Source organism: Callospermophilus lateralis, chromosome 17 (genome assembly GCF_048772815.1).
Source record: "Callospermophilus lateralis isolate mCalLat2 chromosome 17, mCalLat2.hap1, whole genome shotgun sequence".
Classification (NCBI taxonomy): Eukaryota; Metazoa; Chordata; class Mammalia; order Rodentia; family Sciuridae; genus Callospermophilus; species Callospermophilus lateralis.
In genome coordinates, this window is record NC_135321.1 from 4,030,459 (window position 1) to 4,048,058 (window position 17,600).

General features: G+C 41.8%; 2 protein-coding genes across 2 annotated transcripts in view; one reads left to right on the forward strand and one right to left on the reverse strand.

Annotated features, from left to right (window-relative positions):
* The window catches only part of C17H18orf63 (chromosome 17 C18orf63 homolog), a 40,009-nt gene extending 34,132 nt beyond the window's left edge, over positions 1 to 5,877 (reverse strand). Inside the window, 2 exon segments of the mRNA XM_076837328.2 lie at positions 2,775 to 2,853; positions 5,744 to 5,877. Of these exon segments, the coding sequence (XP_076693443.2) occupies positions 2,775 to 2,853; positions 5,744 to 5,877 (213 nt within the window).
* A 4,040-nt stretch (positions 5,878 to 9,917) lies between these two features.
* Cyb5a (cytochrome b5 type A) overlaps positions 9,918 to 17,600 on the forward strand; it is a 28,788-nt gene continuing 21,105 nt past the window's right edge. The window contains exon 1 of the mRNA XM_076836862.2: positions 9,918 to 10,133. Coding sequence (XP_076692977.1) covers positions 10,005 to 10,133 — 129 coding nt within the window. The 5' untranslated portion in view covers positions 9,918 to 10,004. The remainder of the gene's footprint in view (positions 10,134 to 17,600) is intronic.

Consider the following 17,600-nt stretch of genomic DNA (forward strand, 5'->3'; position numbering starts at 1 on the left):
CCATTTGTTAAATGTATGTTTTTTTTTCTTTTCTCCAATGTATGTTTTTGGCATCTTTGTCAAAGTAACCCACTTTATTTAGGTGGGTTTGGTTTTGCATCTTCTATTCTGAAGCATTGGTCTATGTTGTTTGTTTTTATACAAGTACCATGTAGTTTCTGTAGTAATTATAACTCTGTAGTGTAATTTTAAATCAAGTATTTTTTTTGTTTTGTTTTTTTTGTCTTAGAATTGTTTTGACTATTCGGGGTCCTGTATTCTTCCCAATGAATTATAGAACTTTTTTTCCCCTAGTTCTTTGAAGAAGGATGTTGATATTTTGTTAGGGATTACATTGAATCTGTATACTGGTTTTGTTAGTATGGCCATTTTAACAATATTAATTGTGCCTATCTTAGAACATGGAAGATCTTTCCATACTCTTGTGTCTTCTTCAACTTCTTTTTTCAGGTTTTTATAGTTTTCATCGGAGAGGTCTTTACCTCTTTGGTTAGATTTATTCCCAGGTTTTTGTTTTTGAGGCTATTTTGAATGATCAGAATTGCTTTAAATCTGTATAGTGCTTTTGGTAGTATGGTCATTTGGATAATATTAGTTCTGCCTATCCAAGAGCAAGGTAATCTTTCCATCTTCTAAGGTTTTCTTTGATTTCTTTCTTTAGGGTTCTGTAGTTTTCATTGTATTGATCTTTCACCTCTTTCCCTAGCAACCAAGAAAAGCCCAGGACTGGATGAATACACAGCCGAGTTCTACAAGACCTTTAAAGAAGAATTAATACCAATACTCTACAATTTATTTCAGGAAATAGAAAAAGAGGCAGCACTTCCAAACTCATTCTATGAGGCCAATTTCACCCTGATCCCAAAATCAGGCAAAGACACATCAAAGAAAGAAAACTTTAGACCAATATGTTTAATGAACATGGATACAAAAATTCTCAAAATTCTGGCAAATTGAATACAAAAACATATCAAAAAGATTGTGCACCATGATTAAGTGGGATTCATCCCAGGGATGCAGGTTGGTTCAACAAACGGAAATCAATAAATGCAATTCTTCACATCAATAGACTCAAAGATAAGAATCATATGATGATCTCAATAGATGCAGAAAAAGCATTTGACAAAAAATAGCATGTTCAAAACACTAGAAAAACTAGGGATAACAGGAACATATATCAACAGTGTAAAGGTAATCTATGCTAAGCCTCAGGTGAACATCATTCTAAATGGAGAAAAATTAAAGGCATTCTCTCTAAAAACTGGAACAAGACATGGATGCCCTCTTTCACCATTTCTATTCAACGTATTTCTTCTTTAAAGGTCTGGTAGAATTCAACTTTTCTTTTTGGTAATATGGTCATTTGGATAATATTAGTTCTGCCTATCCGAGAGCAAGGTAATCTTTCCATCTTCTAAGGTTTTCTTTGATTTCTTTCTTTAGGGTTCTATAGTTTTCATTGTATTGATCTTTCACCTCTTTCATTAAGTTGATTCCCAAGTATCTTGTTTTAATCTTCTTATTCCTTGTTGATGGTGTGTTTAGGTTTTCTATATCCAACTTATTGCAAAAATAAGTTTTCAAAATATTCTGTAACAATCCTCTGAATTTCAGAAATGTCTTTGTATCTCCTTTTTCTTCTCTAATTTTGACTTGGGTCTTTTCATGACACTTCCAGATTTGCACAAACTCTGTGCTGTCCAGATAATATTGAGTAACAGGATGGCAGATACTGAGATTAGGAGTACACAAATGAAGATGTGCAGGTAAAAAATACATCATCTAGGTCAAATGGTGGTTCCATTCCCAGCTTTCCAAGGAATCTCCATACTGTTTTCCATATTGGCTGCACCAATTTGCAGTTCCACCAGCATTGTATGAGTGTGCCTTTTCCCCCACATCCTTGCAAACACTTATTGTTGTTTGGGCTCTTAATAGCTGCCATTCTGACTAGAGTGAGATGAAATCTTAGAGTAGTTTTGATTTGCATTTCTCTAACTGCTAGAGATGTTGAACATTTTTTCATATATCTATTGATTGTGTATCATCTTCTGAGAGGTGTCTGTTCAGTTCCTTGGCCCATTTATTGATTGAAAAATAGATGGAACCTGAAAGCATCATTAAGCAAAATAAATGGGACTCAGAAAGTCATGGTCATGTTTTCTCTCATACATGAAAGGCAGAGATCAAAAGTGAAAAAAAAAATAGGGAAAGAATCTCATGAAAATAGAAGGGATACCAGTAAAGAAGAGGAACAGGTACAGAGGCAGGGAGGAGGGAAGAAAGGGTGGTATTGGGGAATGAAATTGATCAAATTATGTTATATACATGTATAAATATGTCAAAATGAATCCCAATATTATGTATAACTATAATGCGCCAATAAAAAATGAACTGATACAAAATATTTAATTTCTAAATAGAAAGCAATATTGATCTGAGTTCTTTATATATAGTTGATTTATTGAAATGAAGACTTCTTCCTTTATATTAGGCATATCTAGTAAAGTATGATGAAAGGTATTAAGCCTTTACTATCTTAAAATTTGTACTATGCATTTGTTTTATTTATTAATAGTGTTTATTTTAGAATTTATGACAGAGAAAACTAAATAGTAAGTTAGAATCACAAAAATGGACTTTAAACATCAGGTATACCAAAGTTAGTCTGTTGTTGGTGTGAGCAAACTACAACATAGAGTGCTTAATCTTCAAATTCAGCTATGACACTTAAGTAATTGTCAATTTTACTCCCACTAATTAGTAATACCAACCGCCATCACCACCCAAATTTGGTTTAGTATCCCAGGCACAGGTGATGTAAGAATATCTTCATGCAAAAACAGCAATTGCCTGTGGATAAGAAATGTATTAATTTCACAGTGAATTTGATCACAGTTTACAAAGTAGGCTTTCTTACTACTTTTACTTTATTGGAATATTTAGGAAATCTACTTAGTTAATATTTGATTTCTTCTAGGAAAGGAAGGTATTATAGATTTCTAAATCACTCCCCACAAGTAATACCTTGAACCCTTAAACATTGTAGGGACTCAGCCAATATGTGAATTAGAGAATTATGAAGTTTTATATGCTGATATTAATCTGAGTTTTCCCTAAATCTGAATTTCCCAATCTCTTTCATTTGTGAATCTAATTGCCTTTTTCAAAATTCCATTTTTGTCCCATGTCAACTGGAAAATGTCTAAACACTGTGAAGAATCTCTCTTTTAACTCCTGTTTCTTCTACTTTCCTTTTTTGGGGGGCTGGGGATGGCCGGAAGCAATGGTGAGTACAGGGCACTAAATTCATTAATAAAAGGCTTTAAGGATTCACCTATCAGTGAAGTTAGCAATTACTTCCAAATTACAACTATTAACAATATTCTTTTCCTTCAAAAGTGAAAATCTTTCCAAGCTGGAAAGAAGTAGATAGTGGATTCAGTTTAGTTTTCAATAGGGAAAAAAATTGGCCTTACAACAAAAATCTTCATAATTCAAATTATTATCAGTAATCCTGTTTCAATGGCCAAAAAAAAGAAAACAGGAAAAGGAATACAGATGGAAATTTGAAAATTTCAACATTACTAATCATTACAAAAATACTAATTTAGATAACCATGAGTATGTGTATGGGGTTATCTCAAAATACAAAAATGGGCCAACCTATTTCTTTAGGCTTCATATTTGTTGGAACCCACATGAAATGGGTACAAGGCCTGCCATTATCTAACATAGCCAGGTCTCTGCTTGCTGTTCCAGGTTGACATTAGTGGGTGGGCAAGTTAAGACAGCCCCAGTCTATGGGCATTGCTGTCTGCAATTCAAGAGCAAACAGCATAAAATCTCACTTTTCCACCTATTTCCCAAAGGGGTCACAATTAAGTCCTCAATAGTATCATAAAATTACACATAAGTAGAAGGTTATAGGCTCCTTGATGAACTTGGATAGGAAAACATAATGGGAAGCAAAGTCTTGTAAATGAGAGGAAAATGGAGGAATACCTCACTTCTTACCCCTGGAAATCTGCATATAAAGAAAATTCGTTTAAAGGGAATTCATTTAAAGATAAAATCTTCTCATATATTCTATGAATCCTTTAAGTACCTCAAATCATTTAAGGAATTAATACAAGATGGGTCCTCAATTACTATGGATCATACTTTAGGTTTCAACTGAGCTGTTTTCAAAGAGTATCCTGGGCCAAATATTCAAGAAAACTCTTGAAGAAATACTCTTCAGTATCTTTTATTGACTTGAAAATTAAGAAATTTTCTTGTTCTGTTTATAGTACCTTTAAGTGCCCTGTAAAGACTACTATAAATGTTTACTATGTATAATAGTTATTCATTATATAAATATCATATGATTTGCAAAAAGTATTTAAACATGTAACTATAAAAGGATGAATATTAATATGTACTAGTATCTCTAACTTTTGAGGAATATAATTTAATTCAAGAATGTGTGTACAGATTTTAAATTTTAAAAAAGCACAAAAGAGGTCACAAATATAAAAACTCAACAGTACATTACATCTTAAGTATTTTGAATCCCTCCTTAATTGTAATCCCACATACCCTGTCAAAATATATACAGATTAAATGAATATTTTGCTTTAAAGGATGAAACTTCTACAATGACTCCTATGTGATTAAAAAGTTTTAAAAACTTATTTAGATGATGTATTTTTAAATTTTTTATTCTAATTTCTTATATATATATATATGAATGATTATAATTCATATTATACATATAGAGTACAATTTTTCATATCTCTAGTTCTATATAAAGTATATTCATACAGTTCGTGTCTTCATACATGTTCTTAGGGTAATGATATCTATCTCATTCCACCATCATTTTTACCCCCATGGCCCCTCTTTTCCCCTCCCACCCCTTTGACCTATCTAGAGTTTGTCTAATCCTCCCATGATCCCCCTCCCAATCCCACTATGAATCAGCCTCCTTATATCAGAGAAAACATTTGGCAAAAGGCGCCAAAAACATAACACTGGAGAAAAGTCAGCCTCTTTAACAAATGGTGCTGGGATTGGAAATCCATATGCAACAAAATGAAATTAAACCCCTCTCTCTCTTGCCATGCACAAAACTCAACTCAAAATGGATCAAAGACCTAGGAATTAAACCAGAGACACTGCGCCTATTAGAAGAAAAAGTAGGCCCCAACTTCCTTGATCAGACTCCTATAGCACAAGAATTAAAATAAAAAATCAATAAATGGGATGAATTCAAACTAAAAAGCTTCTTCTCAGCAAAAGAAACAATCAGTGAGGTAAAAAGAGAGCCTACATCTTGGGAGCAAATTTTTACCCCTCACACATCAGACAGAGCATGGACTCTAAGGTATATAAAGAACTCAAAAAACTAAACACCCAAAAAATAAATAGCTCAATCAATAAACGGGTCAAGGAACTGAACAGACACCTCTCAGAAGATGATACACAATCAATAGATATATGAAAAAATGTTCAACATCTCTAGCAGTTAGAGAAATGCAAATCAAAACTACTCTAAGATTTCATCTCACTCCAGTCAGAATGGCAGCTATTAAGAGCCCAAACAACAATAAGTGTTTGTAAGGATGTGGGGGAAAAGGCACACTCATACAATGCTGGTGTATGACTGCAAATTGGTGCAGCCTATATGGAAAACAGTATGGAGATTCCTTGGAAAGCTGAGAATGGAACCACCATTTGACCTAGATGATGTATTTTTTACCTGCACATCTTCATTTGTGTACTCCTAATCTCAGTATCTGCCATCCTGTTACTCAATATTATCTGGACAGCACAGAGTTTGTGCAAATCTGGAAGTGTCATGAAGAACAGTGACTGCTGCCTAGATTCATTCATATCTTCTTGTTGACTATGTGTCTCAGCAATCAGACCCTTAAAGAAAACAGTAATAAAAGGTAGTAAGCTATATTTACTTCACCAACAGGGTTTCAATACCAACTCATCATGTAGCTGATGTCATGTTAGAAAAAGATAACAAAATTAGCAAACTTAATCAGTTATATATTACCAACATTTTACTTTTCCTTTTTGTTTACTATCTTCAGAGTTGTCCAACTACCAATGCAATACATTTTGAACATTTTCATCACATCTCAAGCTAACCCAGAGTTTTTTAAACCTGTTAGTTTCGTACCACAAACTCAGTAACTTAAGTAGAAATACTACAAAACACCAGCTTATTTAGGTTCTTGCAATGCTTCTACCATATTATTTAATAAATTCCTTCTACAAGTCCAGGCTAATCTTAACTTTCATTTCAAATTTGTTTGGTTTTCAGGAAACAAAATCGTTTATCTCTGTAAAGCAATTCGAGGCTGAGGAGTCTGAGGAATATATTATTCTTTACTTTGTGATGAAAGGAAAGGTCTGAAATCTCTGTTGGGGCCGCTGTCCTAATTCACACCTTGGCAGTACAGAGAAAGGGAGTGTGAGTGCTGTCCACCCCGACTTTCCCAGGTCGCAGAAGGCAGCTTGGACCCCAGCACTTCCCACTTAGCATCACAGGACTGTCCCTGTTTAAGGACAGTAAACACACTGGCCCAGAAACCAAAGTGTGGCCGCTTTGTCCCATCAGGTAAGTCCCCTAGGTGGTCCTGGGGATTCTGGTAGCTGAAACCTGACTCCAGCTCCCCTGAGGCAGAGGAATTGGGGAGGCCCCAAGAGCTTCTTCCAGCCTGACTGGTTTTAAGGGACCCCGGAATTCCAAGGAAAGCCCCCTGCACCTGGGCTTAGGGAGGGAGCCTGTCCCATTTCCCCCTGCAGGACAGTGAAGCTGGTGGACTGTCCCCGCAGGCCAACCAGCCCAGGCCCCCTGCAGCAGGGCCCACGGGCTGCCTCCCTAGAAACAGGACAGCACACCTTAGCGCCTTCCTCCTCAGCACCCTACTGGTCACCTTCAGGGGCGCTCCTGTCAGGTGTGTTCTCCCAGCAGGCCCTGCGCTCTCACCCGATTCCCCCCTCCTCTCCAGCTCCCAGCAGGCCCTGTGCTCCTGTCAGGTGTGTTCTCCCAGCAGGCCCTGCTTTCCCGCCAGGCCCTGCGCTCTCACCCGATTCCCCCCTCCTCTCCAGCTCCCAGCAGGCCCTGTGCTCCTGTCAGGTGTGTTCTCCCAGCAGGCCCTGCTTTCCCCGCCAGGCCCTGCGCTCTCACCAGATTCCCCACAACCCCTACAGCTCCCAGGGGCCCTTGTGCTCCCAGCCAGCCTGCTTTCCCATCAGGTCTGTCAGGCCTCGTGCTCCCAGCAGGCCCCTTGCTCTAGCAGATCCCCCACCCGCCCACAGCTCCCAGCAGGCCCTGCACTCCCAGCAGGCATCGCTCTCAGCTGACTCCCCCAGCTCCCAGCTGACCTGCTTTCCTGTCAGGCCTTGTGCTCCCAGCAGCCCCCCTCCCCAGCTCTCAGCAGCGCCCCCGCTCACCCCCACCCCGTCAGCTCCCAGCAGGCCCAGTGCTCTCAGCAGCCCCCGCCCCCAGCTCTCAGCAGCCCACCCCTCTGTCACCCATTCCCTTGCCGTGCAATATGCGGGCAGAAATTTAGGGGTTTGGAGGAACAATAAGGAGGATAAATGAAGGAAGTCTTAGTATGGAAGATGGTAAGGGTGCCTCGGAGACAAGCCTGAAGTGCTGTCAGAGGCCACTGTGTGTATTTAGTAAAGTGGTCAGGAAGGCCTCGGAGACGTGACATGAAGAGAGCGGGTGACCTTGTGGATGTCCAAGGGGACCATTTTGCCACACACATATCCCATTGATCCTTGAGAAATAAAAAGGTCACATGAGACCTATAAAGGAAGTGATTGTGACTCTAGGGGATAGCACTTTCGGGAGCCTGGTGTGATGGGACAGTTCTGTAGCTTGATTGTGGCAGTGATACACACCTACATGAATCCTAAAGCTGGGTGGAACAATGCATGTATACTGTACCAGAGTCAATTTTCTGACTTTGATGTTGAACTACAGTTGCCTCAACATGTAATCATTGCGGGAAACTGGGAGAAGGGACACAGGACCTCTCTGCTATATTTGCAACTTCCTGTGAGCCTAAAGTTGTGTTAAAAATCAAAGGTTAAAAAAAGTACAGAACTTTCTTGGAAATTATTCTTACATAGTTTTTGTTGGTTAATGTGAAGTAAACATTCAAATATATGAACTACAACTGATTAGTGTGGTAGTACAAATAATTTGCTTTCTTTTAGCCACATATAGTACTTAGAAATATTTCCCGAACAACCGAATGTTACACTTGGAATATTGGCTTTTGGGAAAAAAAAGTAAATATTTTGAAATGCTTTGAGCACTGTTTTCTTTTCAGTGGGCACATATTCCTATGGACAGGTATGTTAGGGGGAAAACTAATAATCACCAAGCACCTAATATGTGCAGCGACCTCTGAGACCCTGGGAGGATGGCCCACATGTGCAACCTCTTGTGTTGCTCTCTTTTGCATCTCTAAAAAAAAGGGAACAGTAAAACACCATGTCTTTGCACACCCCCTTTCTGTTCTCAAAAGCCTGTCAAGTTAAAGGAACAATGAGAGCAATCCTATCTTGCAGGACTCTAAGCTTTCTTTTATGCACACTGGGAACAAGGCAAATGTCACCTGTAGGAAAGCTACTTTCTTGCAAGTACACCAGGATAGTAGTTCATTCAAGCAAGCTAATATTGTTGTCACTGCTTCTTCAGACTAACATATAAAACTCGTCTCAAAGTGCGAACTGATGCCAGACTGAGGAAACTGCAGAAAGGATTGTCTTGCTGAACAATTTGTGGTGCCCTTTGGGAAAAAGGCACTACCTAGGAAAGTGCCCTGAGGGATGAAGATGCTATCTGTTCATCCTGTAGCCACAGCACTCTTCTTGAAGCAGTCACTAATCTCTCCTAAGCTTTGTCTGTCTGTCTGTCTCCCATACTGTCTTTGGGCATTGTCTTTGGCCTTTTCACAGCCTACCCCACTACCCTGGCACAACTGGACTGTGGACATAACAACTGCTATTGCTGAAAAGGTCTAAACTACCAGAAGACTTTAATATCCTGGAATTTTCTATTTCTGTTTTTTCTCTCGCAAACATTTGCAGTCCTTCATGTGTGATATTTTACCTTCCATCAAGAGTGGCAGTGGAGGGCCAAGCTGGGGAAATATCATAGACTCTGTTCGAAGTGCTGTTCATCATTTAGGTCTTATCTGGACAGCACAGTTGAGATAAGACAGATAAGAGACTAATACAAGCCCTTGCCAAGTCACTGACGAACAGCAGAAACTTTTCCCCCCTGAATTGCTATCCTGTGAGAATGAGGTAACCCAGACCTCATCCTCCAACCCGGCCCACTTCCCCGTGGAGGTTAGGGAAGTAAAACTATGGTGAAGTTTATTTGGGAAAACACATGATTGAGGGAAGCAGTGCGACTTCTTTTTTCTTTGAAGACGTCCAAAGCTCTCCTTCACATCGGTGCTTGTTAACAAGTTTCCCCACGACGTCCACTTTGTGGACAGAAGCATTGCTATTTTGGGTACCAACAAACGGGAGGCCCCAGGGCTGACTCGGTGCAGTCTGCGCGGCCCAACACTACCTTCTCTCTCCCTCCCGGCCCCACCGCGCGGAGCTCGACGCGCCCAGGAGCCCTTCCCGCTGCCTCTGCGCAGATTCAGCGAAGCCCCGCCCTCCTCGCGCTCTCCAGGAGCGGGTGATTGCGAAAGGCGCCTCCCGTAGCCAATCAACACTCGCGCGACGGGCGGGCGCACGCTCGGGGTGGTGGAGGGCGTCGGCAGAGGGCGAGGCCTCTTGAGTGACAAGCAAGCCGGCCAGTCCTCGGAGGCCGTGCGCCGCCCGCCTTCTCCGCTGTGCCTCCGCCCCGTCCGGGACCGCCGGCCCCGGAGCTCCGGGAATGTCCCGAGCGGAGCTGCCTGAGACGCTGTGTGTGTTCCACCCGTGACGGCTGTGTGAGCAGGGCCCGGAGGCTCGACTCGTACGAGATGGCCGAGCAGTCGGACAAGGCTGTGAAGTACTACACCCTGGAAGAGATCCAGAAGCACAACAACAGCAAAAGCACCTGGGTGATCCTGCACCACAAGGTGTACGACTTGACTAAATTTCTGGAAGAGGTCAGTTGGGAAGGCACGGGGACCGAGTCCGGGGTTTGGGGTTCCCTGGCGTGACCTGTTATTCGCAGCGACGCGGCCCAGTCTGCCCCCGAGTGTGAACGCGGGGAGCGCTCCCCACACTCATTGCACACTTGCGTCTGCTCTCCCGGGTGGACTCCCCGTCTGCCTCTGAGTGCGCACGTTCGGTGCGCACACCTGGAAGCGCTGTCCGCATCTGCACCCCGAGTGCGCTTGTGTGCGTGCCCACCTGGGAGCGCTCCCCGTGACTGCACACTTGTACCTGCGCCTGAGTGTACTCCGCTGGGTTTGCGCCCCGAGTGAGTGCACACCTGGGAGCGATTCCCGCGGCAGCACACCTGCGTCCCTGTTTGCACATCTGTGCGCGCACCTGGGAGAACCCCGAGGAGCAGCCACGCGAGCCTTTTCAGCAGCCCGCCATGTGGGCTGGAGCACTTGTTGGGCGGGGACTTGGCTCCGGAGACCCTGCGTAGTGGCCTGGACCCCTACTTCCTAGGAGAGGGCGCAGCTATGCAAGAATTTTTAAAGATCCCTTTTTAATTTCAAGTGTTTTTAACAGAATGATCCCCATCTAGGAAAGATCCACCAACCAGTGTTATTCCCGGAGTGAGCTTCAGGTGCCAGCCGGTTGGAGACCACCTACCCCGAGAGCTGTGGGATCATCAGAAGGGGCCCTGGGGTCAGAGGCAGGGGTGCGGTCTGGCCTTCTTCTCTCCTACACCCGCAGTTCCATTTTACCCTCCACGCCTACACCCACCCTCTTCACCTGGGAGGGGCTTAGTACGGTTCACCTCACCCCAGGTTCTTACTTGTCAGTGAGCTTCAAGGTGTGACTCCTGACGGGAAAGGTGGACTCTGGCGTTTGGTTTGAGGGAATACCAAGGAGATAGGCAGAGTTGTAAAGTCTGCCAGGGGGACTTGATCCTTGAGCAACGTGGGGAATTGTAGTCACTTTGCTTAACTTAAAGGAAGACATCTCTTTGATTGGATTCAATGCGTTATAGTATAGTTTTTGCTGTACAATCTAAGGGGCGTTTCTGGTAATTGTCTTTACTACCTCTGTTTTTGTCTCTGGATGGCAGGTTGAATCAGAACACTTCCCCATCCCCTCCCAACACAATAAATGAGAATGTTTAGAGATAGGGATTATTCAGGTTTTTTCTTTTTCTTTTTTTTTTTTTTGGTGTGGGGGGCTGATTTTAGCTGGATTACAGTTTGCACCAAGGGACTTTGTTTTGCAGATAATATTTAAAAAATTTAAAACAACAAATAAAAAAGTCTTCTTTTAAGAACGGTTGAAGTTGATATTTCTTGGTAAGTTATTTCATTCTTCAATTGTTATTTGGTAGAGTATTTGAAGATAAAATAGTGTTCTGATTTAGTTAGAAGTGGTTTAGAGTGTGGAATCCAATCTGCGTGTCTGTCCTCCCCTCTGAGGAGCTACAGAGTGTGTTTGCCCTTACAGTTTCTGAACTAACAATCCTGCCTGAGGGCATCAGGTCATGTGACTCAGTCTCCACATGCATCTCTGTTCTTCATTTCTTTCATGGGATGTGGAATTCTGGGATTTTAAGATACAGCCAGTGTTTTGACTCTCTTGAAACCATTCTAACTTACCTTATACCTTTCCTCAAACAGGATCTTTTGATCTTGGATCAGGATCTGTTGACCTCCGATTCTGCCTGTTGTGGATGCTTTACCATTTCCTGTTTTTTTTTTTTCCTTTCTGTGACACTTTCTTACTTCATGCAGTGACCTATTACTGGCTTTCTACCCATCAGCATGGCCATGGCCTCCAGGCTTCTCTCTGGGAATACCGGGCCTCTAGGGTTCTCCAGGTTTGCTTCCTGCACCTGATCATGTCTTAAACACAGACATGCGTCTTCTTTTTCACTGTGCTGGATAGTTCCCTTCTCCCTAGACCCCTTCTCCAATTTCCATTATTTTTAGCTGTTTAATCTCAGACCTAACTTGAAAACAGAGAAAAGAGCCCATAATGTCTGGCTTTCTTCCCCTTTTCCCTGACCTTTTCCCATTTTTCCACACTTAAGCTCCAGAAATTTCATGAAGCCTGTTAACTAAAGAATATTCTATCTTCCCTAATTTATCTGATATGATTGGCAGGGACTTCCTACCTCTGAAACAAAGTCTCAGGTATGTCATTTGTCTCATATACTTTTTTTTTTTTAAGCTGCTGATAGAACTTCGTTTTATTTATTTATTTATTTATAGTGCTGAGAATCAAACCCAGTACCTCAGACTTGCTAGGCAAGTGCTCTAACACTGAGCCACAGCCACAGCCACAGCCCTCATATACTCTTAATTCACCTGTCCCTATGAACAAGCTTTCTCCTGGCTGTTTCCATTTCTGTCAGGGTTAAATTCATGTCCCACATCCTGTTGAGAAAATCTGGGGTGTAATGTCAGAAGTCTCCTGCTGCTTACCTTCTCTGTGCCTCAGATTCCTCATTTGTGAAATTAAGAGATGATTGTATGCCTACTCCATGTAGTTATGATGAGAATTAAACAAAACCATGCTTAGTAAACACATTCCTCATTGGCAGGTGCTTGTATTCATTTATTACTCCTGCCTCAGTAGGGGTTAATGTTGGGCTATGATTTTATTTCCGCAGCATCATATATGACTTCGTGTTTAAAATACATCTTGTAGGTAACAGTGTAAATCTGGCAGATGATGTGGAAACAGGAGAATATTATAAAAATTATCTCTCTGGCCAGGAACACATGTTGATGTTTAATTGTTGGGCAATGTGAACTCTGTCCTGGAATAAAGCTGTTCTGTTGTTTAGGGGGAGGGACAGAAAGCTAAGAGGAAGGGTGAGCTGATTGGTAATGGCAGTTTAAATAGCAGGTGTTTGGTTACTGTCTGATACCTGCTGACCAGATTAGGAGCCTTATTGCCTACCTATTTTGAACTAAAAGATTTTTTTTTCAGCCCTGACATCTAATTTATATTTATAAAATCAAGTCTTGGCTTATCTGATTATATTATTAGCTAGGTTAATGATTCTAGAATTTTGAGGAACAGTTTCATGAAATGAAAACTTAAATATTAGAGCCATGAGGGAAAAAAAAAAAAAGTTTGTATATCCTCTTCTGTAATTGTGTAATTGGGGCAGCAGCATTTATTCAGTTTTCCAAGAGCTGTGGAAGGGAGAAAAGAAAGCTTCATGTATAACAGTTATCCTAGGTACTGGTTTTCAAGTAAAGGGGTATTTAACTTGTGAAGGAAATACCTCTCTGAAAATGTTTATAAAGCAAGTTTTCTCCCCTCCCTTTATTTTAAAAATGGAAACTTGTTTCTATGGAACATTGTGTAGCAATCCTGGGATTCTGAGTCTTGTAGCTGACTTGAAAGTTCTTTTGATGACAAAAGCTGTTGACTCCTGTCTGAGTTTAGAGTTTTCAACAGGTTTTATTGTAGGAACTTCACATTTTGTTATTTTCTGTGGAAGGTCTCTATCTATCTTGCATAGACCAAGGGTTCTGAGTGTCCCTGAGATCCAGGACAAGAGTGTGATATTTAAGATTCATACCTCTAATTCTGAAAATCACAAGGACACATATTTTTACCCTTGATAGGGCTAAAATACTAAATGTTTTGCTTTTTACAAGGAAGTTTGATAGGATTCTGATTCTCATGTTATAAAAGCTGCCATTGCTACATGTGCCTTTGAGTATAAAATGGAATATTATTAATTATTATTTAAGATACATAGTTTGGCTCAATATGAAGTCCACAGGAGGTAAATATTCAGGGATTGTTGGTAACAATGGCTTGGACATATTGGGTAAACAGGTGACAAAATCACATCTCAGTGGCCACCTTGAGAATGTGAACCTATGAGTCTGTTCTATGTTATCTGTGTTTTATTGTATTTTTAAAACTTTTTGTGAACCATTGCTACATTTGAGGAGAGGTTCCAAGAGGCTACTTTGCTACTTTGTTTTGAAACAGGAAAAAACAAACAAAACAACAAAAACCACTTGAGACTGGTAACGTTTGCATTTTGGTTATCTTTAAAGTGAATGAAAATTGTAAATAAGGAAGTGTAAACAGGTTATTTTAGCCAGTTTGGATAAATCAGGGAATACCCTACTTTCTACTTTCTGTGGGTATCTATTATCCTACAAGTCCCTCCAAACCATGGAAGACAACTGCTAAGTGCCTTTTTAGTTAAGTGGGGTCTGAGTGACCCTGGTGGCACTCAGTGTTCATGAGAAGGTATTGAACTGGGGGTTAGGAAAACTGCCCTGGTCTCAAGGTTCTCGAAGAGAACTTGAGCAAGGTAGGTAGTTCCCCAAATTACTTTCCTTGGGAATGTGAACATGGAGCAGGGACTATTCTGTCACCCATGCCTACCTCAAGTCTGGGAACACTGGGAGAAGTGGTATGTGTGGAAATACTTGAAAAAGTATGTAAAGAGAGGCATTCAAATGACTCTATTTTGTTTAAACAAAACTTTAAAGTTTTAAAGCTGGATCTGTAGCTCAGGGGTAGAGCACTTACCTCAATTCTAACATGGGAACCAAGAGAATGAGTTAAAGATTGGGTGGGGCAAACTCACTTTTTGCTGACTACATAGAATCCTGCCTGTGCAGCCTATTGTCAAATGGCTTCAGAGGTCAGAGAGCTGTCATGCAGGAGAGCCTAGGATTGATCACTAGCACTTCTCAGGAATTATAGTGTTCACCAGTAAAAGAAATAATTCAAAATACAAATACCACCTGAAACATGATTTCCCCAAAATATGTGCTATGCATAATGGGAAATCATCCCTTTTCTGGAGCTTTTAAATGTACAACTTTATGCTTTTGGAAAAAGGAGTACATGCTCCTTGTAAGGAACTGGATGATGTGGAAAAGTACAGAGAAGAAAATCAAAGCTGCTCAGAATTCCACTTCCCAGAAGCAGCTGCCTTGAACAGTTTGGTGAGCTCTTTCCAGACAGTTCTGTGCACACATGCTTGCTCATGGAATGTTTAACATAGACACAGATATTCTCCATACTGATCTGGAATCTGAAGGCTGTGTTGAGGATGCCATTCCACTTCAGTAATCATATCCTTCCTGGCTGCCTCCTCATTATGTAGATGGTCATACTCAGGTGACCACTCCTCTCATGTGAATTTTGCCATGTAGTTTCCCACCTGTGATTGCCTCCTTATGGCGAATCTTGGGTTGGGTTTCTGGGTGCATATGACCAAGGCTCCCTAGGCTGTGACTCGCCAGCAGGTTTGTTTCCCTGGGTCTTAGTTCTCCTAGTAACTGAGAAACTTGATTGTGATGTGATTCAGCCACCTTTTCTCCTAAATTACTTGAATATTTTGGGGGAAATATATGGAAAAAATTTTTAACATCTTTAGCATAAAAATTATCTTAAAAGTGCAGCAACAGCACAAAATATCTTGCCCCATCCTATGAAAAAATTGGCCATCATTACCAGCACCAGTCCATTTCCCTGTCTAAGGGCCAAAGCCAAATCAGAAAAGTGGCCTGAGGGGATGGAAAACCAAACGGGAGTCTCATTAGCGGTGGCTCAAAGCCATGCCCTCTTTCTTACTCATGTACTTTTAAACTTAGTTTCCTTGGGAGTATACACTTAAGTGTATTTATTAACTGGCCTCTTGTGCCTTTTGCTCAATTCTAACATGAGAACCAAGAGAATGAGTTAAAGATTGGGTGGGGCAAACTCAAGTTTTTGCTGGCCACAGAGAATCCGGCCTGTGCAGCCTATTGTCAAATGGCTTCAGAGGTGTCAGAGAGCTGACCTCTGCAGGTTATGGTAGAAGCTACTTTCTGCTATCCGTAGAATTTTGTCTCTAGTTGGGCCCATGACAAGATAATGGCATTCCGACCAGCACTAATGCTGGGGAGGGTAAGAAGTTGGGTGTATATTAAGGGTGGGGTGGAGACTTGAGAGGAAGAGGGAAGGTGACCTTACACCTTCCAGGTTCAGTCAAGGGTGCCTCTTAGCTGGCTGGGGATACAGCCTGTTTGAAACAGAACAGCTCTAGTCCCTCTGTAGGTATAGGACTGGGGACTGGGGAACAGGATTAGTTTACAACTTATTTCTTCTCACCCATTTGTTATTGGCAGAACTATTTATGTCCACCATTGGCCACAACACAAAATTTATCCCCTGCTTTCCCCCTCTGTCTTCCTTAGGAAGTGTTAAGTAATGCCATTCAATAATCCCTCCCTCCCCCCATAAAGATCTCCATCCAGTGAGCTAATTATAAAAGCAATAGTGGACATTTGCTGTACCCTGAGTGTTTATGCATAAAACTGTTTTTGCAGTTGTCCTTTTAATCTTCAAAACAATTCTCCGAGGTCACTGTAGTGGTTTTATCCTTTTTAAAGGTGAGAAAACATGGCCAAGGGAAGTTAGTAACTTGTTCAAATCACAGTAAGGAGGGAGCACAGCCCCGGCTCTTCACTGCTGCTGGCACCCGAGACCTGAGATCTGCAGACAACCAGCACGGCTCTAAAGAGAGAGACCGTCCACTGGCACCGAGTTACTTCTCTTTGCTCTGAGGTTTTTGGCCCCTGTTTGGGAGCGCCCTGTTGGGAACCAGAGAGCAAAGGCCAGTGGTGATGTAAAATGGAACAAAAACAAAAGCGGGGGTGAGATGGGCCTTTCTTCCATGTGCTCTCTTCTGCTGTGTTGCCTTCTAGAAGATGAAGGAAGCAGCCATCCCAGCTTCACACAAGGATTGTCAACAGAGTCCCGGACCCTCTGTGCCTCTAAATGGTTTTGATAGGAAGGAGATTGTTCACAGGGACGTCAGGCATGTGTGGGAGGTCATGAGTTGTTTTAGGAAAGACCCTGGGAGGGCTGGTTCCTGTGGAGATCTGATGACCCCTCACTGGGCCCAGCTGTGTCCTGCCTGCCTCCTGTAGCACCCTCATTTCATGTTCGCCACACCACAGTTCGGGACAGGGTTCTCTAGCCTGCAGTGGATGGCCTGATGTGTCCTGCCTGTATTTCTTGCTCTGCTCACAGGATCCTTGGAGGAAGCCCTCAGTTATTTCATTGGGTTCCTCAAGTTGGTGATGACCTTATGAGTTTTCAGCTTGTGTAGCATATGCTATAATTCCAATAAAGAATGTAGTCCAGGGGCTGGGGATGTGGCTTAAGCAATAACGCGCTCGCCTGGCATGCGCAGGGCACTGGGTTCGATCCTTGGCACCACATAAAAATAAAATAAAGATATTATGTCCACCTAAAACTAAAAAATAAATATTAAAAAAAAGAATGTAGTCTAGAAGGAAAACAAAGAAACTCCATCTGTGAAGCACTGTCATTTCTCTGCTTAATTCATTTCAATGACTTCCTGTTACATTTAGAATCAAATCCCATATCTGTGCCCTGGTTTAGGCAGCACTGGGTGATTGGACTCTGTCTGCCTCTCCCCCTCAGCTAGT